Here is a 25,347-nt window from a genome sequence, read left to right on the forward strand (position 1 = left end):
TCTGGTGTCATCTTTGTCAATGAACAAAAAATTAAAGACACTTGTGAACATTAGGTCAGGCGTCCGAATGCACCCTCGCTTGGCGAATGCGGGAGGCCTTGCGCGAACTTACGCCGGGCGTGTAACGATTCGAGGATTCCACTTCGATTCTCACGCTCACGATGCCACGCGTCGTTTTGTCCATTCCGGTAGGTGTAACGAATATATATATAAACATGAGAATATGTATTTGCATTAGAGGAATCCGATGAGCTATGAAGCTCTTTTTCACAGCTGTCCAGAAAAAAGCGGCACCTGGCCACCCGCAAACCGAATCTTGACCTCGAACCCGTGGCAAATCGTCGACTCGCGGAGAACATCGCCGCGAATCATCGCGACCCTCGCCTCTATCTGCCCGCTCCCTCTTCTCCCTTCACCCCCCCACCGCTCCCCCCACTCTCCCCCCCCACCCGACCCCACCAGGCGTACAGGAGCGCATGGACCGCTTGGTGTTCCTGTGGGGCGACATCGCGGTGCGAGCGGAGGAGCGCGAGGGACACCTCCTCGACGTGCTGGAGCTGTCGGAGCGCTTCTGGTACGACCACGCGGCGCTGGCGGCGACGCTGCGCGACGCCCACGACGCGCTGCGCGACCTCGACGACCCCGCCCTCGACCCCTCGCTCATCAAACTCCAGCAGGAGGCGATGCAGGTAAAGAAGCGGCAGGTTTTTTTTTTTAGTCGTTTGTCGTTGTTGTTGTTGTTGTCATGGTTGTTGTTGTTGTTGTCCGTTGTCGTCACTGTCAACGTCGTCATCGTCTTCATCCTCATGAACGCGATCTCCCCGTAATACTTCTAGATTTGAAGCTTTCGTGACTGCAAGGATTCATACTCTTAGTTTTCTCGTGACTTTACCGAAAAAACGAAGAGTATATCTCCCCGTAATACGCTCGCCATCGTTGTCGTGGTTCCATTCAACGTCATCACAATCTTTACGTAGTATTTGATTAGCTTTCAGTCGTGCTCAGATTGTAAATGTTGTGGCTTGGCTCTGCAACACACCGGTGTGCTGAAGCATTAACTAATTGGCCACGTTCTGTTTACGTGACAAATCTTACTGATATGCTGTGACGGGTGATGGCGGGTTTTAACGACACACTTTGCAATCATTTACCATCCTGCACATGATTATCTACATTACCATCCCCATCATCTTCATCATAATCATCACCATTAATCATGATTTTAGCCATTGTCATCACCACTGTTAGCCACATTGTCATGGTCACCATTTGCATCTTACACCTTAAATTTCGATTTAAAGCTTTCGTGACTGCAGGGATTCATCTTCTTGGTTCTTTCGGGAAAGTCACGTAGAAGGAAAATAACAAAATAATAAAAATAAAACATAATATTTTGTTTTATTTTTATTATTTTGTTATTTTTATTTTTTTATTATTTTGTTATTTTCCTTCTACGTGACTTTACCGAAAGAACCAAGAAGATCTTACACCTTGTGTATGTTCAGCACACGCTGACCACCGCACGACTTGTAACGATGACACTTACGATGCAATCTTGCTGCGCTGTAATCAATATGAAGGTGAAAGAAACGTAATATGGATAACTCGAACGTGACGTGATCACCGTACGCATGCCACCGAGCGTGTGACGTGTTCTCAGTAGTAGTTCAGTCCGCGACAGGGAGTCAACTCGCCCACGACGTCCGCACGGCGGCGTCGATAAAAACGAGTGCCAAATCTCACATGGCCGTCGCTCTCGCCCCGCCGCCCGGGTCTCTCTCTCCCCTTGCCTCTCGCCCCGCCGCCCTCGGCCCCCACCAGGCCCTGAAGGAAGACTCGGACGGGCTGCAGGCCGAGCTGGACACCCTGGGCGGGGTGGGCTGCGAGCTCATGGCGGCCTGCGGCGACCCAGACAAGCCAGAGGTGAAGAAGAGCATCGACGAGGTGAGACCTGAAACACGTACGCACGTACGTGTGTGTGCGCGTGTGTGCGTGTGTACGTACGTACGTGTGTGTGCGTGTGTACGTACGGGGAGCGGTGGTGTAGCGGTCAGCGCGCTGCACTACGAACCTGGCGACCCGGGTTCGATTCCCGCTCACGGCAAACACCAGTGACGATTATCTGAACCGGTCCTGGGCCTCCCCTAGGTCGACTCAGCCTCAAATGAGTACCTGGTGCTGTGTGTAAACATCGGCCCTTGGGGAGAAAAAGGCGACCGTGCGTGGTGCTGTCCACACCACACCCTCTTCACGTGCCGTGCCGGCCTTAATAGGCGCTCGCTAACAGTCTGTTAAAGGCGACTGCGGGAGGGAGGTCTTTGCGTGTTCATGGAAATGTTTTGTGCGTGTTCTCGTTCTCAGCTGAACAGCCTGTGGGAGACCGTCAACCGCACTTGGAGGGAACGAATGGAGCGGCTGGATGACGCCATGCAGGCCACCATCCAGTTTCAGGATGCGTTGCAGGTGGGAGGCTCCCCCACCCTCGCCACTCGTCCACACGCCCAGGAGGGCGTGCAAATAAATCATGGGATCATATTCCCGAGATGCATTGCAGCCCATATGTTACACACATATATATTACATAATTCCACCGCCATCGTTCGTTGTTTGATATTGGGAAAGGTCGCGTAAATTGTCTCTTGTGAAACAGAGATGTAGCGACGACGAAAACGGAATAAAAATATTTATTTATACTGGAGCAATCCGATGAGCAATGAAGCTCTTTTTTCACAGATGTCCAGTAGTTTTCACAGATGTCCAAAGTAGGACCCGTTGATTCCTGTTGATACCATCTGTCTAAAATTGATACCAGGCATCGATAAGGAAATGCATCATCATAACCACCATCAGCCACGATCAATCCATTGCTGGATAAAAGTTTCCCCTGTGCCGTGTCGGTCACGGGGGCTATTTGACCGAACTTGACCATGGTTTCGATTTAAAGCTTTCGTGACTGCAGGGATTCATCTTCTTGGTTCTTTCGGTAAAATCACGTAGAAGGGAAGTAATACAATAATAAAAATAAAACATAATAAAATAATTCTCACGAAGTTTCGGCCACAACGCAAGCAGCCGTCCTCAGGTGAGGACGTCCTCATTCTTTTGTCAAGGCGCCCTATCCCCCCCGTCCAACCCAGATTAAATATACGCTCCAAGCATGGTGCTGTTTCATTCAGACGCTGTCTCCCCGACAGACCTGTTCTTCACCTGAGGACGGCTGCTTGCGTTGTGGCCGAATCTTCGTGAGAATTATTTTATTATGTTTTATTTTTATTATTTTATTACTTCCCTTCTACGTGATTTTACCGAAAGAACCAAGAAGTTGACCATGGTTTGGTAATGGAGGAGGCGCAGGGCCAGTTCCGAAATCACTCGCCACTGATGTTGGCCATGGCCGGGATTTGATTCTCAGCTTGCCGGGTTCACAGCACGCAAAAGGAGTAGTGCACTTGAAGCACTTCAACCCCAGTTAGTATCTTTATACCCATAGATAATAATAATAATAAAACTACCATTGTCAATGGGTGCCGTTGATGGCGTGGGTAGCACACTGGAATTGCAATCCAGAGGTCATGAGTTCAATCTCCCCAGCAGTGTAAGCGGTTACGCCGCAGCCCATCGGCAGGTCCGCGCGTGACGGGGTAAAGCGTGGGCCACGGTTGAGAGTAGGTCACAATCCCCTCGAGGGAAGGCCTCTCCGCCAGCGGTGGTGCAAGCGAGCGAGCGAGCGGTTGCTGCACCGTGACGATGAAACGGCAACTGAACGAAGCGCGCGTGTGTGCTCAGGGCATGTTCGACTGGCTGGACATGGCGGAGGCAAAGCTGGCAGCCATGCCCCCAGTGGGCACCGATCTCGAGAGCGTCAAGCGGCAGATGGAGGAGCTCAAGGTGAGGACTCCTTTCATGTCCGCTTTAGGGCATGATGCGCGCTTTGGTAATTCTCCGAAGCAAACGACACCTGTAGGTCTGTTGTGAAAGCTGTACGTCTTGCTGCTGTGGGACCGTCGGATGCAGTGCGAACTGGCTCGGAGAACAGCGCGTTAATCGACAGGTCACACAGCCACCGAGAGTTTTCGTTTTGTCTTTTTTTACAATTTAATTCCACGCGGCTATCGGTGCCATGTTGTTACGCTGATGTGTGTATATTCGGATTTCTCGCAGAGCAGTGCATCAACCAATGTTAGAGGACGGCCCGCGGAATGAGATATCACAGAACTACTTCTGAGATCCCTTCAAGTGACCACGAGGAGTATTCCACTTTCAGCCATGCCGCTGATAAATGTCTGTCGCATGAAAGATCAGATTGACATTCTCCGAGCGGGAGTTACGCGATGCGGCGACCATCTTTGTTCGATGGCCAGCCTCTCCGCGCACGCCACTCCGACACGATCCGCGCTCCCGACGCTCTCACACACCGCTCGCTCCCTCCCTCCCCGCACGCAGGCGTTCAAGGCGGAGGCGTACGGCCAGCAGATGGAGATGGAGCGGCTGACGCACCAGGGAGAGCTGCTGCTGCGGCGCTGCGAGGACCCCCCGCAGCAGGAAGTGCTGAGGTCTCCCCTGGTAGAGCTGCGACGTCGGTGGGAGTCGCTCGACGGCAAGATCGTCACGCGACAGGTGCCGCCCGCTGGCTGCAGTCGGTGGCAGCCGTATGAGACTCACTCCCCTCCCCTGACACCACCGCCTGTGGAATAGAGCTTCATAGCTCATCGGATTTCCCCAAGATAAATAAATGTTCCGATTCTGATCATCGCGGTGACGAAGACCAAGACAAATTTGACCTCCACTTCCCGCGTCCCACATCCCCTCACCGACCCAACTGGACATCTGTTAAAAAGAGCTTCATAGCTCATCGGATTTCTTCAGGATAAATATTCTGATTCTGATCATCGCGGTGACGAAGACCAAAACAATCATGACCGCTCCCCCACATTGCACATCCCCCCCCCCCCCCACCGACCTCCTACATACCAGGTGAGGTAGTTAACATCTCTCTGCTCTGTTGTTGCCGTGGTGCTGCAGCACAAGTTGGAGGCGTCGCTGCTGGCGCTGGGCCAGTTCCAGCACGCGCTGTCCGAGGTGCTTACCTGGCTGGGCCACACGGAGCAGCTCCTGGCCGAGCAACGCACGGCGAGCGGAGACCCCCGGCACATCGAGATCGAGCTGGCGAAGCACCACGTAAGCGCAGCGCCAGTCGCCCACCCGCTCGCTCACCCACTCACTCGCTCGCTCACCCAATCGCTCGCTCACTCACTCACTAGCTTGCTCATCCACCCACTCACTCGCTCACTCACCCAATCGCTCGCTCACTCACCCACTCGCTCGCTCGCTCACCCACTCACTCACTCGCTCACTCACCCAATCGCTCACTCACTCACTCACTAGCTTGCTCATCCACCCACTCACTCGCTCACTCACCCAATCGCTCACTCACCCACTCGCTCGCTCACCCACTCACTCGCTCACCCACTCACCCACTCACTAGCTTGCTCATCCACCCACTCACTTACCCAATCGCTCGCTCACTTACCCACTCGCTCGCTTGCTCACTCACTCACCCACTCACTTGCCCACTTATTTGCTCACTTACTTGCTCACCCGCTCACTCACCAACTCGCCCACCCACTCACTCGCTCACTTACTTTCTCACTTACTTACTTGCTCACTCAACCACTCGCTTGCCCGCTCACTCACTCACTTGTTCGCTCACTCACTCACCCACTCGCTTACTTGCCGCTCATGTCTTTAGAACTGCTTTTTGTGTTTAGTTTGTTGTCCTTCCCCTGCGCATCCCAATGAAGTGGCTCATTAATTTAGCAAATTGATAGTAGGAGGGAAAGAATTTCACCACGCATACAAACGCGGCGACGGTGCATCTCCCCCCCCCCCCCTCCCACCTCCCCTGCACGCACCGGCAGGTCCTGCGGAATGACGTGCTTGCGCACAAGTCCACGGTGGAGAGCGTCAGCGAGGCCGGCGGCCGGCTGGTGCGGCAGGCGGACGGCAAGGAGGCGAGCGCCTTGCGGGGCCGGCTCGGCAACCTGGGCCGCCGCTGGGAGGCCGTGCTGAAGCACACGGACGAGAGGCAGCGCCAGCTGGAGGCCGCCCTCAAGCAGGTGACGTCCGAGCGCGTGAGGACGAGCATCTGTTGATGCGTCGTCGTTGTTGACACTCGTTGCGGAGGTTCGCGGTTGTAGCCCAGCGGCCGCCCTGGTTAATACTGCGTGTGTGCGGCGGCCACGGTGGCGAGATATTAACTACCTCGCCTGGTATGGAGGAGGTCGTGGGTTCGATCCCGAGCCTGTTGTATATTTGGAGCTTGCGTGGCTCTCTCCCTGTGGTCGCGTGGATTTTTTCTTAGAGTCCTCCGGTTTTTTTCCCTCCACATTGAGAATCAATTTGCGTTCATATGATTTAGCTGCTAGAAAATTCCACGCGATAAGCCACGTCATTGAGCTATCATCATCTGTGGCCAGGTTGCTTCTGAAAACGAGCTGTATAGCTCAGTGGGTGTTACCTGGTAAAAAATAAAATAATAAAAACAAGTGTTGAAGCGTCGTCCGCTTGACGGTGAACGTTCTCAAATTCCGTGACCGTTTTTGAAATGGAGGTTACTTAATTGGGTAGAAAGCACGAGGCACCATCGCTGTGAAACCACTGCAGACGATACTCGCCCGTGACAAACGGCACGTTCGTAAGAGCCTCCTATTAGCGCGAACGCCAACTCTCGTAATGATTAGGCTGTAATTTGTAGACAAGGCCATTGAAATAAGTAACGAGACTTTTGATAATGCTGTAACATAGGTGAGTGCAATTTCGGTCATAAAAAAGCATAATTCTTGCACGTTCATATTTATAGATGCCGCTGCTAGATGACAGACTTTTTCACGTGATCACATTGGAGAAGCAGGGAGATGTTGTTATAGTCCGAGGGTGTCACGTCGAGTGAAATATATCGAAGAATGAAACCATCATCTGAATCAATCGTTGTCCCCCCCCACCACCACCACCCCCCTACAACTTCCCTTCTGCCTCCACAGGCCCAAGGCTTTCAGGGAGAGGTGCAAGGCCTCATGTCGTGGCTGGCGCGCCTGGATGGTCAGATGGCGATGGCGCGACCCCCGGGGGGCCTGCCGGAGACAGCGCGCGAGCAGCTCAACGCCCACCTGGTAAACACGCGTGTGTACGTGTGTGTACGTGTGTGTGTACGTGTGTGTGCGTGTGTGTACGTGTGTGTGCGTGTGTACGTGTGTGTACGTGTGTGTGCTTATGTGTGTGTACGTGTGTGTGCTTATGTGTGTGTACGTGTGTGTGTGTACGTGTGTACGTGTGTGTACGTGTGTGTACGTGTGTGTGCGTGTGTGTGTACGTGTGTGTACGTGTGTGTGTGTGTACGTGTGTGTGCGTGTGTACGTGTGTTGTGCGTGTGTACGTGTGCGTGCGTGTCTCTGTGTACGTGTGTGTGTGTACGTGTGCGTGCGTGCGTGTGTACGTGTATGTGCGTGTGTACGTGTGTGTGCGTGTCTGTGTGTACGTGTGTGTGTGTACGTGTGTGTGCGTGTGTGTACGTGTGTGCGTGTGTGCCGTGCTGGCCTTCACAGGCGCTCGTGAACAGCACTTGTCTTTGTGTGTGTTAACGCTAAACAGGGGATCTTTGTCTTTGTGTGTGTGTGTGTAAGCGCTGTTGGGAGTGGGGAGCGGTAGCATGAGTTGGTGTGCTGCGCTACGAACCTGGCGACCCGAGTTCGATTACCGTTCACCGCCAACACCACTGGTGGAGCCAGTGGGGGGGGGGGTGGGGTGGCACGTGCCCCCCCAATGATCATTGGGGTTTATTAGTAATAAATCGTAATTTTGTGACCCCCAATGCCACGGTATAGAATAATATGATGTGCCAGGGACTCTATGAGATGATAGGACAATAGTCTGAGTCCATAATCGGCAACAAGTAACGGCAAAGCGGTTATAAGTGACTCAGATTTGTGCGCAGTTGCGTATACAGTACACGACTTCCCTGAAGGCATTCACCTTCAGTGAGCGCGATGCCAATCACACAGCGTGGTTCGTGTGTGATCGGCATCTCATTCTGCAGGCCGTCCTCTAACATTGGTTGATGCACTGCTCTGCGAGAGTTCTGAATATACACACAGCAAGGGACAACTCCTTACTTACTAACGACTCCTATCATTTTTCATTGCTGGAGGGGTTGCCCCCCACTACCTTAAAATCCTGGCTCCGCCATTGGCCAACACAAGTGACGATTATCTGAATTGGTCCTGGGCCTCCCCTAGGTCGACTCGTCTTCAAATGAGTGCCTGAGGCGGTGTGTAAATATCACCACTGGGGAGACAAAGGCGGCCAAACGTAGTGGTGCTGGCCTCCCACCCCCTGGTTTGTCAGTGCCGGCCCTCATAGGTGCTCGCTAACAGCACTTGCCATAACAGTATGGGAAGGCTATACGGGGGATCTTTGCCTTGTCTCTGCGGAACAATGAGCAGAGTGCCGGGCGGCTAAAGCACAGCAAGTTGGCACAGTAGGGGGCACAGGTGCTACGTCTGCCAGTCATCTCAGTCAGTCGACGCGTGGCACCAGGCTCTATCCCGTGACCACCTACCAGCGGTCGTTCGACACTTCACGTGGCCTTGCAGTTCACGTGGCCTTGAAGTTCACGCAGCCCTGCACAAAAGCGCTGTGGTGACGTCACCGCCACTTAGCGGCGAATGGCGGCCGTGCGGTGACGTGCGGTCACGTGACGTGCATGACGGGGCTCGCCTGCAGGAGCTGTGCCGGGAGATGGAGGCGCGCGAGGCTCCGTACTACGACCTGCTGGAGCGCGGGCGCCAGCTGCAGGACACCGGCGAGGAGGGGGCCGCGCCGCCGCCGCCGCCGTCGTGCAACGGCGCCCAACAGGGGCTGCGCGCCCTGCAGCAGCGCTGGGACTGCGTGCGCGCCAAGCTCAACGATAGGAAGGTGCGGGCTCGTGCGCGCGGGCAGGCACTGGCTCGCGTTGCCTGCGTATCGTGTGCGTGCGTTTGTCCGCGTGTGTCTTTCTACATTCGTGAATATATCTCTCTATGCATATGCCGTGGTAGAAATGGGCCCGGCACTGCTCAAAACACCGTACGTGCGTAACGGAACGTATTGTTAGCACCGTTCATCGTCACATCTCCATCATCAGGGTCATCGTCATTAGTTTCACCATTGTCATCATTGGCCTCATCATCACCATCACCAGCCTCACCATCTTACCCTCTCTCTCTCTCGTGACGTCTCCCTCCGCGCCGTGGACCAGGCCAAGCTGGAGGAGGCGGTCTCCTCGGCGACGGAGTTCCACAACTCTCTGCAGGAGTTCATCGTGTGGCTCACGGCGGCCGAGCGAGCCATCGGCACGGCCACCGCCCCGAGCCTCGTGCTCGACACGGCGCTCTTCCAGGTCGACGAGCACAAGGTGGGGCTTGCACAGATGGGTGGAGCCTGTCAGCTCGCGCTGGACGGAGGGTTGCTCGTTGCCCGCTAGCGGTGGGCGGCGGATGGTTTTCGCCTGAGCGGTGCCATCCGTTTTTTCATTGGGCCAATGAAAACAGAAGGTGCTGTTGGTTGTTGTCTCTCAGCGGTAAGGCGAGAAGGATGATTAGTGGGCAGAGCATGGTCTCTGCCTGTTAGCAGTTGCCTACTCTTTGCAGTGAGTGCTCATTATAATCATCATCACAATTATTCCGCAAGTGGAAAATAGTGTGACTGCGGCTACAGACACCAAACCATGGAGCGTAGAAAACTTTGCTCTGCTCCAAATAAAAATGTGAACGTGGTTGGTGAATGAGTAGATGGGTGGGTGGGTGGATGGGTGAGTGGCTGAGTGCGTGGTTGAGTGGGTGGATACGTGTGTGGGTGGGTGAATAGGTGGGTGAATGGGTGAGCAAATGAGTATATCAGCAATTCACCAAGTCTCAGACAAAGCATCTGTGAATGGCTAAATCACTTCGAGCTGAATCTCTAACAGCAGCTCCCCATCGACCACACGAATTCGTCGTCGTCGTCGTCGCTCACGTTTCTTATTTCACTTCTCCCGACTTACGCCGCCGCTCCCCCAGATTTTCGTCACGGAGCTGAACGGGCGGCGCGAGGCGCTGGTGGAGCTGGAGCGAGCCGGCGCTCAGCTCAAGCTCGCCGCGCCCAAGCAGGACGGCGCCCTCATCCGCAACCTCCTGCTCAGCGTGTCGGCGCGCTGGGACAAGGTCGCGCAGCGCTCCCTCGAGCGCAGCCGCGCGCTCGAGGACGCGCGCAAGCGCGCCAAGCAGGTGACGGCGCCGCCCGCGGGTCGACATCGCCACGGGGGGTTCGGTGAAGCTCTGTAGCCGGCCCCGGGCATTACTGGCCTCGTCCGTAGCCGGCCACTTCAGACCGGCCTAGTGGCTTGGCGTGAGAGAGAGAGCGAGCGGGGCTCGCAAATGAGAATGGTTGTGAGTTCAAATCCTGCGCCTACCCCTTCCACCCCCCGTCGTCCCGCCACGGTCGATGTGTTGGAGGTCTCCGCTGGCAGTTGACTTTGTTGGGAAGTGAACAGCAATTGTCGTATGCATGGACTCGGCACCTGCCATACGAATGTGGAATTTCCACGGCTGGCTCGGAGATGGGCACCGCCTCAATGCTGATTTGAACAGGAAATCGCTGACTTTTCATGCGTGTACATGCACCATTAGCATTATCAGCATAATTTATTATTTATACCGCATCTCCCACACAGTGTGTCTTGAGCAGCCGGAACGAACAGGAATTTTAGGTAATAAAATACGAACAGAATCACTTGATCACTTAGTGAGGAAGTGATCGCAGACAAATACAATGTACAATGTCGACAATGCAGGCAAATGGGAATAAACAACACTTCATAGCTAAACAGTGCGTAAAGGTGTTCATACGCCGTTGAAAATGATCTCTTTCGTTTTTAAATCCTACCTCCTTTTCGCATCAGTGTTATTATTTCTAAGTATTTTCATCGCTTAAAAACACTGCACCCACTTGAAAGCATTCCTCTTTGTGCTGCATGTGGCAGTGGTGCAATTGACGCAAGTCTATAAGTGTTTGACCAGGTACGGCCCACTGAACAATATCGCTTTTTTTTTCAGAAGTGACCTGGCCACACAAATGATGTCCCAATGGAGTGGCTTCTTATTTTTTTAAATTGATAGTAGCAGCCAACTACTCTAAACGTGTGTCTCTAAATGTGGAGGGAAAAAACCGGAGGACCTGGAAAAAAATCCACGCGACCACGTAGGAGAGAGACACGCAAACTCCAAATATACAGGAATCAGGGTCAGGATCGAACCCACGATCTCCTGTATACTCGGCGAGGTAGTTAACATCTCACGGTGCCTGCTGATCTTCTGAGCCGGGGGGCTGCACGATGGCCGTAATTGATCGTTGTAATTCGATGGTTGCGCGACTTTCAGTTTCACGAGTCGTGGAGTGGGCTGATGGGCTGGCTGGAAGAGGCGGAGCGGAACCTGGACACGGAGCTGGACATCGCCAACGACCCCGGCAAAATCAAGTGCCAACTCTCCAAGCACAAGGTGGGCAGAGGTGGCACAGTCGGATCCGGATGATGAATTTGAAAATGTTATCAAGCGTTTCGATTCGATGAGATGTTAGAGTGAATATTTTTGTTGATGGAATTATGGGAAAAACTATAAAATCATAAAATAATTTACAGAATGTATCCACTTGTAGTTTGATTACATTTTAGTCCAGGGTAACTTACATTTTAGTCTAGGGTTGCATTCCCATGCACGACTTACCCGATAAAAATCCAGCCAAAGGGTTGCAAAATATATAGAAATATGAACGTCCAGCGCTAAATGTACAAGCCTCTCCAGCCAAGGCAACGATGTCACTCGCCACGCGTGCACCTCGCCTCTCCGCGACGCCGCCACGCATCTCGCCACGCGGCCCGGCATTCGGCGACGTCACTTCCGCCAAACAAACACCGAAGAACGAACAAACGCCTCGGAAAAAAGCGTCGCGGCGAACGCGTCGTTTACCCTTGCCTCCGATCGCCCCGCTATCGCGGGCGCTGCAGGAGTTCCAGAGGGCGCTGGGCGGGAAGCAGCCGTCGTACGACGGGACGGCGCGCGGCGGCAGGCTGATGCGTGAGCGCGCCACCCAGGAGGACGACAAGCAGCGGCTGGACGACATGCTGAGCGAGCTGCGCGACCGCTGGGACACCGTGTGCGGCAAGTCCGTGGAGAGGTGAGCGAAAGCGCCGCCCGCGACACACCGCCAGGGAAAGGTTACGTGCTTAGTTGCGGGCGCTCTGGGAGGAGAGGGTGCCAGCCACGGTGGCGAGATGTTAACTCCCTCGCCTGGTATACAGGACGTCGTGGGTTCCATCCCCACCCTGACGCCCGCTGTATATTTGGAGTTTGCGTGTCTCTCTCTCCGTGGTCGCGTGGATTTTTCTCCGGATCCTCCGGTGGTGGACTGCTTTTAAAGTTAAGAGCACAGAAATCTGAGTTTGATTTCCGACCACGGCTGACATCAGTGGTGAGTGGTCACTGAACAGGCCCTGGACCTCACCATCACCAACCCACGCTGAGCAGCGTGGTGAAGTATGCTCAGGGGCGCCACGGTGTCGAGATGTTAATTCCCTCGCCTGGTATACAGGAGGTCGTGTGTTCCATCCCGACCCTGACACCTGTATATTTGGAGTTTTCATGTTTCTCTCTCCCGTGGTCGCGTGGATTTTTCTCTGGGTCCTCCGGTTTTTCCCTCCACATTAAGAATCAACGTCACGCGTTCAGAGAATTTGGCTACTGCGAAACATTTCCACGTAATGATAAGGCACTTTCCCCCTCCACATATAAAAGCAATGTGCATTAAGAGTATTAGCTGCTGCTATAAATTTCCACATGATGATAAGGTACTTCGTGGAGCTATCATCTGTGAACAGGTCGTTCTGAAAAAAACAGCTATACAGCCCAGTGGTAATATTAAAAATAGTTTATAATAGTGTTATCTTTCGATTTATAGCTTTCGTGACTGCAGGGATTCATCTTCTTGGTTCTTTCGGTAAAGTCACGTAGAATGGCAATAATAAAATAAAAATAAAATAATATAATAATATTATATAATAATATAATAATATATTATTATGCTTTATTTTTTTTATTTACATTTTTTCCATTCTACGTGACTTTACCGAAAGAACCAAGAAGATGAATAGTGTTGTCATCATCGTAAAGATGATCATTATTGATATTATCGTCACCCGTCTAGTTTAGTAATGCCCACGTGACCTCCCCCGACCCCCCCCCCCCCTCTCACAGGCAAAACAAGCTGGAGGAGGCTCTGCTCTTCTCAGGGCAGTTTGCCGACGCCCTCCAGGCGCTTGTCGACTGGCTGTACCGCGTGGAGCCGCAGCTCGCAGAGGACCAGCCCGTTCACGGGGACCTGGACCTCGTGCTCAACCTCATCGACTCGCACAAGGTGGGCAAGTGTGCGGGGCCAGGGGAGGGGCGCGGCGGGGGTGGGCGGGGTGGGGGGACGACATGGAAGGAAGTGGCTCGGCAGGAACTGAGATCATAGGAAGTGATGTAACGTCGCTCGCGGGATACACCTCTGAAGTTTTGAACTTGTCCCGGAGAGGCACGGCCGCTGCCGCGTACCTAACTGTATTGTGATTACTCGCACAGACACTCATAGGCTCACGTAGAAACTCGCATAGAGATATTGGGCTGCGTCTCTTTGGAAACGTAACAAGCCCAATGCTTCCGTACAGCGTCTCTACGCCGCCGTCCGTGTTGAGACGCGATTTTAAATTAAATCGGAGTGACCCACGTATGAGAACCACGGATGGTGGGAATCCACGTTGCACCGTACGTACGTACGTTGAACTTCTTTCGTGCTGTGTTGTTGTATCTCGCCCCCCCCCCCTCCCTGCACCGCCGCAGGTGTTCCAGAAAGAGTTGGGCAAGCGGAGCGGTGGCGTGGCCGCCCTGCGCCGCTCGGCACGCGACCTGGCCGAGTCGTCGCGGGACGACGCCACCTGGGTCAAGGTGCAGATGGCGGAGCTGGGCGCCCGCTGGGACAGCGTGTGCCGCCTCTCCGTCACCAAGCAGGCGCGCCTCGAGGTGGCGCTCAAGCAGGTGCCCCGTGCCGCGTCACACCCGCGTCACACCCGCGTCACACCCGCGTCACACCGTGCCGGGGCCGCTCCACGCCACACCCGCTCCGTGCTACACCGCGTCACACCTCGCCGCACTTTGCCACGCTGTTGTCCCGCAACACGCCACGTCGCCGCCACGCCGCGTCACACCGCGCTACGCCACGCCGGACCGTGCCGTATCGTGTCACGCCGCGCCACACTGTGCCGCACCATAACACGACGTCACGCCACTATACGCCATGCTACGTACGTGGCTTGTGCCCCGTGTTTACACGCGCGCGTGCCCCGTGCTCGCTCGCTCTCGCGCCCCCCCCACCCCCAAGGCGGAGGAGTTCCACGCGGCCGTCCACTCGCTGCTCGAGTGGCTGGCGGAAGCCGAGCAGACGCTGCGCTTCCACGGGACGCTGCCGGACGACGAGGAGGCCCTCTGCACCCTCATCGAGACGCACAAGGTGATGCCAACCCCCCCTCCACCCTACCACTCACCACCCCCCCCCCCCCCCCCCCCTATTGGGATTTCCAATAATTCCATCGGTCAGCTGAAAGACGGTCGCCGCATCACGCACCGTCATATGTGCTTCCGCAGCCGTCTGGAACGTTCCTCGCGATATTAGGAAGCCACTTTTAAATCATATAGCTTGATCAGCAAGGTTGGTTACATGCGGTCCGAAAGAATTTCAACATACATACAGAGAAGCAGCCAAATGGATCAGAATGACAGCACAATAATCCTGATATTGCGTTTCAGAGTATTTGCCTGCTTTCCATTTCCACGTGATAAGCCACTTGGTTGAGCCATCATTTTGTGGCCAAGTCGCTTCTGAAAAAGAGCTACGTAGCTCAGTGGGCCTTACCAAGTTTAGTTTTAATTTAGCACTGGCAGTGATGCAGAAGCACGACAAGCAAAATCTCAACGCGTTTGTCGATAGCACTGCACATACACAGACACTTAACACGATGAGGAGGCGCGTCGACGGCCAGCGGTTACATCAATCACCGTAGAACGCCCGCCCCATCGCTCTCTCTCCCCGCCCCCGCCCCCTGACGCCGTCCCCCCCCATTGCCGCAGGAGTTCATGAAGAAGCTGGAGGAGCGACTGGCGGAGCTGAACCGGGCCACGGCGATGGGGGAGGCCATCCTGGGGCTCAGCCACCCGGACGCCGTCACCACAATCAAGCACTGGCTCACCATCATCCGTGCCCGCTTCGAGGAGGTGCAGCACCCCACCGGCCTCCGACCCCCCCACCCTCCCCCCCCCCCATCGGCTTCCGTGCCGCTAACGAGATACTCCCGTAGACAAACGCACGCCCGAGTTCAACGGGTCGCCCGCAGCCCGTTGGCTTGCCGCCTTCCCCGCTCGTCCACGGGTGCGCGTGCATGTTGAGCTTTCGTTCGCACCGCACGTAGCCGACCGTGCCAATCAGCGGTGCGGGGGGAAGGACAACAAGTGAAACTGGTTCCTCCTCGCGCCTCTGAGTCGTCCTCCCTCCTTCGAGAGCGAGGAGCGAACGATTTAGACGTCGCAAGTGAACGTAATCGTTAATTAATTAACCTCGATCCGAGACGACTGCAATTTGCAGGGTGGGTTGTCCCGTTTCGCCGCTGAATGTCGGAACGCGCGAGCGGTTCACTTTATTCAGAGAAGCGTCGCGCCGTTCTTAAAGACATCGTAATCACCGCACAGAACCGTAGCGACGGGACCGCCAAACGCCCTCCCGCATGGCCTTGTGGCACAGCCTCGGTACCGAGAACATTATTATATTTAACTTTTTCCCCGGTTCCGTTGCCATGACGTACACGCACGTAATGGGAGCGGAACCGGAAAGAAAAACCGAACGGCGTATACGTGTACCGTTAATCGATCGATCGCTCGTCGCGCGTGCAGGTGATGGCCTGGGCCAAGCAGCACCAGCAGCGGCTGGAGACGTTCCTTGAGGAGCTGCTGCAGAACGCACAGCTGATGGACGGCCTGCTGTCGTGGCTGCAGCGCGCCGAGGAGACGCTCGCGGGCCGCGAGGCACAGCCCGTGCCCCAAGACCTCGACCAGGTCAAGACGCTCATCGCTGAGCACCAGGTGAGCCGCGTGGTCAAGGGCCGCGCGGTGTGAAGGCCGCGTTGGTGAGGGTTGCGGTGGCTGAGCGCGCGGTCAAAACATGGCGAGCCTGTGGCTGAGGGTGTGGCGAGTGCGTGGTGGGAAGGTGCTGAGCACGTGGTGAGGGTGTGGTGAGCACGTGGTGAGGGTGTGGTGAGCACGTGGTGAGGATGTAGTGAGCACGTGGTGAGAAACCAATGAGATCAGGATGAGTCTTATTTGCAAGAGTGACCTGGGGCATTTGTCTGCCAGTCGGGGGGCAATGATTGCTGCTGCGTGACATCCCAATTGAGTAATAATGTGAGTCATTTTCGAATTTGGCAAATTTGGAACCTGACACCCTGATGGGATGAGCATGCGGTGAGCACCGGGTGAGCATCTGGTGAAGATGTGGTGGGGTTAAGCAGTCATGGGTCCGCTAGGTGGACGCAGCACGTTATGGCTGGGACGTGTATATATCGATGTCGTCATATAGGGGTTGAATTCGTGTTTACAACGGCACTCTTAGTTCCGGAGAGTTTGAAAGTCAAGTGAGGCGAATGAAACCTGCGCTGTTTTTCGCGGTGTCCTCTGGCCGAGTGCACGCAGCTCAGGGGGTTTCCTCTGCTCGATAATCCCCGTTGGGACACTGGACGCGACGTGATCCTCTCGGCCGATAGAATCGACGTCACCCCGCCGTGCCAATTCAGCGCATCCCTTCCCCCGTCCCCCGTCCCCTTGCTCGCTCAAGGCGTTCATGGAGGAGATGACGCAGAAGCAGCCGGACGTGGACAAGCTGACCAAGACGTTCAAGAGGAAGCAGCCAACCGAGGCGCACTCGCACATCCCCACGCTCGACCGGACGCGCGGCAGTGAGTCCACCGGCCATTCCCCGTCCTGCTCCTGCTCATCCCCGCCACCCGTCCGCTCGCTCACTCGCTCGCTCGCTCAACGAGCCATCCGCTCACTCACTCGCTCGCTCACTCAACGAGCCATCCGCTCGCTCACTCGCTCGCTCACTCAACCAGCCATCCGCTCGCTCACTCGCTCGCTCACTCAACCAGCCATCCGCTCACTCAAGCAACCCACCCATTCACTCAACCACCCACCCATTGACTCACTCAACCACCCATCCGATTGCTCACTCAATGACCCTTCCATTCGCCGACGTTAGCCCTGGCTCGGGAATTTGAACTCAGGTACCTGGGCTCAGAGCGTAGTGCACTCACCATTGCACCACCGCTCCACCCACTCACACGCTGGGTGGGTTGAGGAAAGTTTGAACTGAGCTGTGCGTCACTCCTGTCGAGCGTAGTGTTGGCCGGCATCATGCGAGGTTCTGTGTAAGGTTCAGGAATTCCACGCACACCACCAAAGGGCCATTGAAGACAAATGAAGAGTTTATTGATGTGACTGTCATCGTGGTCATTTGTGTTCTCATTCGTAGAATATCGTCGTCATCGTCATCCACGGCACCCTATGGCTTACACATCACGATTAATCCGTCATAATCATTTATTGCTTGCAATGCTCTTCACATGAATTGCAAATCCATGCGAAGCATCGCGTGTGAATAGAAATATGCGCGGGCAGCTCATCGACAAGTTCGTCTCACTCACAACCGACGCGGTGGCAAACACGAATGCGAGCGGCGACAGCGAACGACAAGAATATGTGCAAATGAATCGTCCCCTTTCTCCCCCCCCGTCCGCGCGTCGAACAGAGAAAAGAGTTGGCATGGCCGGGCCGTCTCCGGGTCCCGCCCTGGGGCCCTCTCCCCTGGACGCTCAGAACCCCCGCGTCAACCTGTTGTTCAACAAGTGGCGCCAGGTGTGGCTCATGGCCTGGGACCGGCAGAGGAAGCTTCAGGACGAGCTGGACCGGCTCACCGAGGTGAGCGGGCGAGCGCCGTGTGTGCGTGCGGAAGGGCATTGCTATGCTCAACAATGTTTTTATTTTATTTTAACAGGTAAGAAGGCCCACTGAGCTAAATGGCTCTTTTTCAGAAGCGATCTGGCCGGCAATTGTATGTCAACGGCGTGGCGTATTAAACGGAAATGTATTGGAGCTGAATACTCTAAACGCACGTTTCTAAATGTGGAGGGGAAAACCGGAGGAGCCGGAGAAAAATCCACGCGACCACGGTGAGAGAGAGACACGCAAACTCCAAATACACAGCAGGCGTCAGGGTCGGGATCGAACCCACGACCTCCTGTATTCCAGGCGAAGTAGTTAACATCTCCTAGCCACCGTGGTGCCCCATTCTTGGCGAGTTAGGCACATTAACCACTAGCTTTACTACCCAGCTTCGCCCGGGACTTGGATTCTTGTCTTGAATTAATACACGGCCTAAGCGGTGGGTGGGGGGGGATGCGTGACGTCAGTAGGCACACTGCGTAACGCTGCCGATATGCGGGTGACATCACAGATGTGACGTCACCGCTCACTTGCCGTTGAGCTGGCACCGTTGAGAACCTGGGTTCGAATCCAGGCAGCCGCCTGGCCACGTCACGGTGGTGATTTAACTGGGAGTCTCAGCCTGGTCGCCAATAACCGCACATGCAAAAAAAAAACAATATATAATGTTGGTTGTCATCCCTTAATTTGCCTAATAATAGCTCTGAGAAATAGATATCTTAGTTTGACTCTCATGCATTGCGATGAATAGCAGAGCAGGTAAGAAAGTGCTGCCCCCTACTGCATGGGGGGTAAAGGTTTATTGAAGGTGAACCTGGAGGTCGTACATTGGTATCAACTTCTGCGGATGGTTCTCGAACACAAATAACTGCACCGCTCGATGAGCGATCCAAATTAATTATTCGCCTCGTAACAAAACTGGAGGAACATTTTTTTCTTACTATTTTCTCTGAATTATTAGACCCCTCCAGAAAGTACGACCGACTCCAAAGTTGTCCCAGTATCAATAAATGTTTTACCTACGTGACTTTACCGAAAAAGTATGAATCCTTGCAGTTACGAAAGCTTCAAATCTAGAATCAATTATGCTGTACAGATTTGGACATTCACACCCAGGCGACTGGATGATAAGATGCACCCCAGGCCTTTTTTATTGTTTAAAATTCTGGGGAAAAGATTGCATCCTGTAACCTGCGGATCAACGTAACACAGACACTAAAAGCCGCCCAAATCTCCCGCTGTGCTGTGCTCCAGCTGAAGGAGTTTGCCAGCTTTGACTTTGACGTGTGGCGAAAGCGCTACATGCGCTGGATGAACCACAAGAAGTCGCGCGTCATGGACTTCTTCCGCCGCATCGACAAGGACCAGGACGGGCGAATCACGCGGCAGGAGTTCATGGAGGGCATCCTGTCTTCCAGTGAGGCCCCTGCCGCTTCACACGGCACTACCACCACCACCACTGCAACTACCACAACCACCGCCACCACAACCAAGGCCCGTCCACAGCCTCGGCCACCGCTATCACTCCCGCCGTCATCGCAATCCCCACCGCCGATGTCATCATCATGACCGCCACCACCATCATCACTGATGCCACCGCTGCCACCATCACCGCCACTACCACTGTCACCACCCTCTGCATTGCTGTCATCTCTGCCACCACTACCACTGTGACAGCCACTGCCACCGCAGCTGCCACCACCGCCATAAACACAACCACCAATACCATCACCACTGCTGTATGGAAACAGTGGCTTGTTCCATACCAATGTTAGATTCCAGATACTGACTCAGCACTGCCAGCACAAACATTTTGTTTTTGCCGGAGCTACAGTGGTTCGAGCGCTCGCCTCACACATCTGAAGGTCAGAAGTAAAAAAAATCCCAGGTGGGGGGGGGGGGTCGACTCAACTCTACCTGCTCCCGTGGTCGATGAAATGAGTAACTGCTTTGTAGGCATTCAATAGTGGTTATGCTCTGGGATTCCCTGTCCCCAGCGTAGGAATGTGGAATGTCCACCACTGGCAGGAGCCTGTAAACAGGAGATGAGCACTGTATCGGCTTTTGACACGTTTTACAGTTAATTTTTTGTGGAATCATTTCAAACTTGGCTAAAGGGTACAGTTCAAAGGTTCCCAGAGCACATGATGTGTGACCAAAGGAGGCTTTAATGATTACACACAATGCCTTCGCACTACCTGCTGAGCAGCAGGAGAGCAAGAGCCTTCCTTCAAACCCAACACAAGCAAATCAGGTTTACGGTGTGGCCCAAGCTTTAACGTGTTCCCAACATTTATCAAACGCGCGCTATTTATGTCCGCGTATCTATTCTTCATTGTTAACATCCCTTGCATGTGTGTCTCTGTACTTGTGTGTGTGTGTTTCCGAACGCGTGTCTCTCTTCGTGTGTGTGTGTGTGTGTCTCTCTCTGTACGCGTGTCCTTGCCTTCTCGTCTCTTTGTGCTTGTGTGTCCGTACACGCGTCTTCGTACGGCGCACGCACACGTGCCTTCGTGCGCGCGCGTGCGTGGCTGTACGTCGGTGCTCTTTGCCTCTGTTGCGCGTGCCTCTTTGCGCGTGTCTGCGTGTGCGTGTGCATCTGCGTGTGCGCCTGTTGTCCTATCCGCCCCCCGCCGCCGTCAACGAAGAATTTCCGACGAACCGCCTGGAGATGAGCGCGGTGGCCGACGTTTTCGATCAGGACGGCGACGGCTGCATGGATTACTACGAGTTCGTCGCCGCTCTGCACCCCAACAAGGACGCCTACCGCCCGCTCACCGACGCCGACAAGATTGAGGATGAGGTAAGGCGCCTCGTTAAACTAGAAACTTTTTTCAATTTTTTTTTTTACTTTGCCAGGTGTAAGGCTCACTGAGCTAGGCAGCTCTTCTTTCAGAAGCGACCTGGTCATCACAAATGATAGCTCAACGGGAGCGGCTTTGTCATCATCACGTGGACATTTATAGCCAGGCAAGTACTCTAAACGCACGTAGATTATATATTTTGACTTTAAACTTTCGTGACTGCAGGAATTCATTTTCTTTGGCTCTTTCGGTAAAGTCACGTCATCAGGACGATCGCTTGTGTTGTGATCGAAACGTCGTAGTTTTTATTTTATTTACTTTTCTTTTTTTCTATCTACGTGACTTTACCGAAAGAACCAAAGAATATAGATTCTAAATGCGAAGGGAAAAAAACGGAAGACCCGGAGAAAAATCCACGCGACCACGGGGAGAGAAACACGCAAATACACAGCAGGCGTCAGGACTGGATTCGAGTCCACGATCTCCTGGATACCAGGCGAGGTAGTTAACATCTCGCCACCGTGGCGCCCCAAAAGCGCCACTAACATACCACCTGGTGGTGTTCAGGGACCAATCGCAATATTTCCGGGGGGTTGTAACCGGCCTGTTGTACGGCATGACGCCCGACGTTTCGGCATGCAGCCAAAAAAAAAACACTGGACGTCGTGCTGAACAGCAAAGCGGTACAGCTTGAAAATACAAGCCGAGGACAATGTAGGAGCATCTGACCGCTCTGTATTATTCTTTTTGTTTCATGCAGGATTCCGTGACCAAGCAGCAAACGCGTGAACATTGTTGTAGCCGCAGTTTATCGTTGTTATCGCTCCGTTGTTGAGCCGCCTCGCGTATTTGTTGAAATGTACATATTTTTTTCTTATTTCGCAGATGTACATTTACGAATGATCGCCGGTGGGCGAAAATAACTACTGAATGGCAGCCAAAGGAACGAGCTATGAGATCGGCTCGTTCGCAGATGCCGGACGGATTGTCGTATCGCGGGACCATGAAGGATGCTGGTGACTTTGAGGGGTCATAAACCAGCAGTGGATTGATGACGATGACGTCATTGTTGTTTATTGCGTCCGTGTCTCCCTGCAGGTGACAAGGCAGGTGTCCAAGTGCCGGTGTCCCAAGCGCTTCCAAGTGGAGCAGATCGGAGACAACAAGTACCGGGTAAGTTTACGCCGCAGCGCGGATTCCGCTGGCGGGGCCCGGTGAGTGAGTGAGTGAGCCAGCCACTGCCTCTGTCTCCCATCGCCTCTCGCTCCGACTCGCACGCACGCTTGGTGCCAGACGGGAAGCTCCTACGCGATACACAAAACGTGCGTTCAGAGCATTTGGCTGCTGAGAATTACTTCCACGCGACGATAAGCCACTTCGGTGAGCTATCATTTGTGGCCAGGTCGCTTCTGAAAAAGCGCTGCGTAGCTCAGTGGGGCCCTTACCTGCTAAAATAAGCTAATTGTTGCAGTCGACTGTGGGGGAGATATTGCAGTGACAACCACCACATGTGGATTGCACGGCAAATCAATGCAGCAAGCATGGATTATCTTAAAATATTAGTAACATTTTACGAGTGTTGTTGTCAAGTGTTTTTTTTTTTTTCCCGCCCAGGACAACGTCTCGAGTTTTGCCGATTCTAAAACTCTCCCTCGCGCGGTTTTCCATAACGTTTTCTGTCCGGTGTTTTCATATTTGTAAAACCGTTTGCATGCCGATCATTCGTTTGTTGAGTTTGCAATGCTTTACTTACTTTCTCATTTATCTTTTTTTTCTTCTCTTTTCTTTCTTCACTGCCGTCTCGATTTTAACATCTTGAAAAAAAAAACATTCTAATCTCCTGCCGCTTAAAATGTGCATGGTAAGTCGGGAGCGATCAAGCTGGTCTTGATCCGAAAAGTCAGTGAGCCCTCATGGAGGGGGACATCACACATTCACGCAGCACTGCCTCCAAGCCGAGCCCTAGATGCATCGTTCTTACAGTCATATTTAACAACAACGACTACACCACATTAAACGTGCCAACGTTCGATTCGTTGGCCCTACGTTCCTCGTACAACTGGAAAATGCCGTGCAGCGTCGCTTGAGACCCTTTGCCAGAATAGTCCTCCTGCATCGCGACGTTTTGCCAAATTCCTTTAAGGCGCGTGTCGAAAAAAACAAAACACGCACAGGTTCACGAGCCCACTCGCTGTACTTCCATTTTCGTGGCCACATGACAGGCCGACGGCTTTGGGAGTTTTACAGATCTACGGGGTCTGACGACCTAATGCCCCCAAAGTGCTGGATCACGTGCTTCGCTCTTACAGACGAGACTATCCCAGCCGTCTTGAGTTCTCTCCTGGCCGAACAAAATACACATCCCATTCGTGCCCACGCTTTATGCAAACACTTCCAAGGGATTAATTATTCTAACGGAACAACTTGCATGCCTACCAGGAGCCCTCTTGGTGCTGTGGATTAACTTGCATGTCAAGTTGATTCCAGTTGTATATAAAAAAAATATTACGTGAAAAAGAGCTTTATAGCTCCTCAGATTCCCCCAGCATGAATACACATTCTAATTATGATGTCTGGAGGAATGAGCAAAGTGCTTGAGGCTCCCCACATCAAACACGAACTGCGTGATGTGCCCCCATCTCCATCAGCACCTCTTCCTTCCCCTGCGTTTTGCCATTTCTTTGTCCCCCCCACCCCTCTCCCTCCACTTCATCGGCGCTCGTCGGCAACGCGGAATTGGCAACGCGAGGCCTTGGCTCGCGCGTTCTGGGACAGGGCCCTCGAAGGGGGAAAGGCCGGGCGACTGGCTGCATGAAAACGTCTTTTTAAGATTGGACTCCACGCACGCAAAAAAACTACGGATGGCTCGCGTTTCGCGATGAAATTTACCGAGGGCTCGCGCGTCCCCTTGGCTGTCTGACACGCGCGCGAAATCTTCATCAATGAGAGAAAGAAAAAAAAAGACTCTAAATCCCATCGCGCCTCGGCTGTGTTTCAAAGTTTTGCTGTCGTCGTTATTCCGGGAATCTCATCCCGACCGTGCTGTCGGCGTCACGCCCGTGAGACAACCGTTCGGATCTCCAGCAGAGCAGCGCGACCCTTCTTCGTGTTAGAGAACGGCACGCAGAAGCGGATATCGCAGAACTACCTCCCGAGTTTCCTTACAGTGCCCTCTTATCGACACTGTGGGGGGGCAGCACTATTTCCCTTTAACCGTACCGAAGTGACGAGAGGCCGCTTTAGGGTGACTTTTTTTTTCTCACGAACCAAGCTTCAAACCCCGTGTCAGACAACAGAGGACACAGCCCAGGCATGTGTCTGCGACATAAGCGCCAGTTATTTCTTTGTCTCGCATCTCAATTTGAGTCTTTTTTTTCTCCTCTCATTTTCCACTTAAGGGGAGGGGGGGGGGAAACCTCACTAAAGGTGTTTTATGCCACCCATCGTTTGACCTTTCACCCTTCACCCTGAATTTCGATTATGGCCATGTGTAGTCATCAAAAGGTCATCTCAGGCCTGCTTCCTCCAATGATGTCACTGTCCAACCTCGGTGCAGCATCGCTGTAGAGGTGCACGAGGCTGATAGAACAAACATAGATATTCTACGTGGAGAGGCAACCCCACACTCGCCATCCTGGTAAAGTATTGTAAAATAACCCCCGTGATATGCATGGCATAGGGAGACCTTCATCCAGCAGTGGAGTGAACAGAGTCCCCATCTAGAATGTAGAATGCTCTTGCCAATAACATCTGGCAACCCAGCGGCATTTGATAAAAAAGCAAAAGCCCAACTCTGCTGATTAGACCCCGGGAGGTCAAAACTGCTCCAGAGTTGTATTGTTTGAACGAAGGCTGCTGGGTAATATTGGACAGGAAGGCAATTAGGCTGATGAGAGACTGACCGAAGTATGTTTAGTTAATTATTTGGTTTCATTGCCCATGATTAAGGCTGTGGGTTTTGCACAGAGGTCATGGAGGTCACGGAAATAATGCAATTGAATCAGGCCCGCAAAATCTTGGAAATGGCTCCATGTTATATTGGCGAGGGGGGGGGTGGAAGGGAGGGCGCTGATACTCCTTATTCTGTGACCTTTCAGTGAAATATATCGTTTCCTCTCCCCCACCTTGGCAACGAATTTTACTAAAAATGACTGTGCCACGATCATAAACTTACCCATGATGCTCTACAGTAGAACATAATGACTTTTTTTACCCGATGCAGTCTGCATATTAATGAGATTCGCTCTGCGTGCTTACCTATTGCTATCCTCGCACGGTATTCCTGTAACCTTTCGGCTCACCTGTCAGGAGGGTGTTGAGTTGATCCTTACTCCGTCTGCATCTCATAATTTTTCCCGTAACATTTACGATTTCTTTTGATATCATTGTTATTA

General features: G+C 53.4%; 1 protein-coding gene across 1 annotated transcript in view; it reads left to right on the plus strand.

Moving 5' to 3' along the window:
* LOC144724331 (microtubule-actin cross-linking factor 1-like) overlaps positions 1–25,347 on the plus strand; it is a 229,210-nt gene that overhangs the window by 189,068 nt on the left and 14,795 nt on the right. The window contains exons 71-93 of the mRNA XM_078603370.1: positions 463–689; positions 1,822–1,944; positions 2,362–2,463; positions 3,787–3,888; positions 4,444–4,617; positions 5,023–5,178; positions 5,919–6,116; positions 7,041–7,169; positions 8,779–8,970; positions 9,293–9,448; positions 10,092–10,298; positions 11,451–11,570; positions 12,077–12,246; positions 13,323–13,482; positions 13,947–14,141; positions 14,485–14,613; positions 15,231–15,374; positions 16,047–16,235; positions 16,984–17,104; positions 17,956–18,125; positions 19,404–19,566; positions 20,798–20,952; positions 22,052–22,126. Coding sequence (XP_078459496.1) covers positions 463–689; positions 1,822–1,944; positions 2,362–2,463; positions 3,787–3,888; positions 4,444–4,617; positions 5,023–5,178; positions 5,919–6,116; positions 7,041–7,169; positions 8,779–8,970; positions 9,293–9,448; positions 10,092–10,298; positions 11,451–11,570; positions 12,077–12,246; positions 13,323–13,482; positions 13,947–14,141; positions 14,485–14,613; positions 15,231–15,374; positions 16,047–16,235; positions 16,984–17,104; positions 17,956–18,125; positions 19,404–19,566; positions 20,798–20,952; positions 22,052–22,126 — 3,557 coding nt within the window. The remainder of the gene's footprint in view (positions 1–462; positions 690–1,821; positions 1,945–2,361; positions 2,464–3,786; positions 3,889–4,443; positions 4,618–5,022; positions 5,179–5,918; positions 6,117–7,040; positions 7,170–8,778; positions 8,971–9,292; positions 9,449–10,091; positions 10,299–11,450; positions 11,571–12,076; positions 12,247–13,322; positions 13,483–13,946; positions 14,142–14,484; positions 14,614–15,230; positions 15,375–16,046; positions 16,236–16,983; positions 17,105–17,955; positions 18,126–19,403; positions 19,567–20,797; positions 20,953–22,051; positions 22,127–25,347) is intronic.

Source organism: Lampetra planeri, chromosome 2, assembly GCF_965212315.1.
Source record: "Lampetra planeri chromosome 2, kcLamPlan1.2.h2, whole genome shotgun sequence".
Taxonomy (NCBI): domain Eukaryota; kingdom Metazoa; phylum Chordata; class Hyperoartia; order Petromyzontiformes; family Petromyzontidae; genus Lampetra; species Lampetra planeri.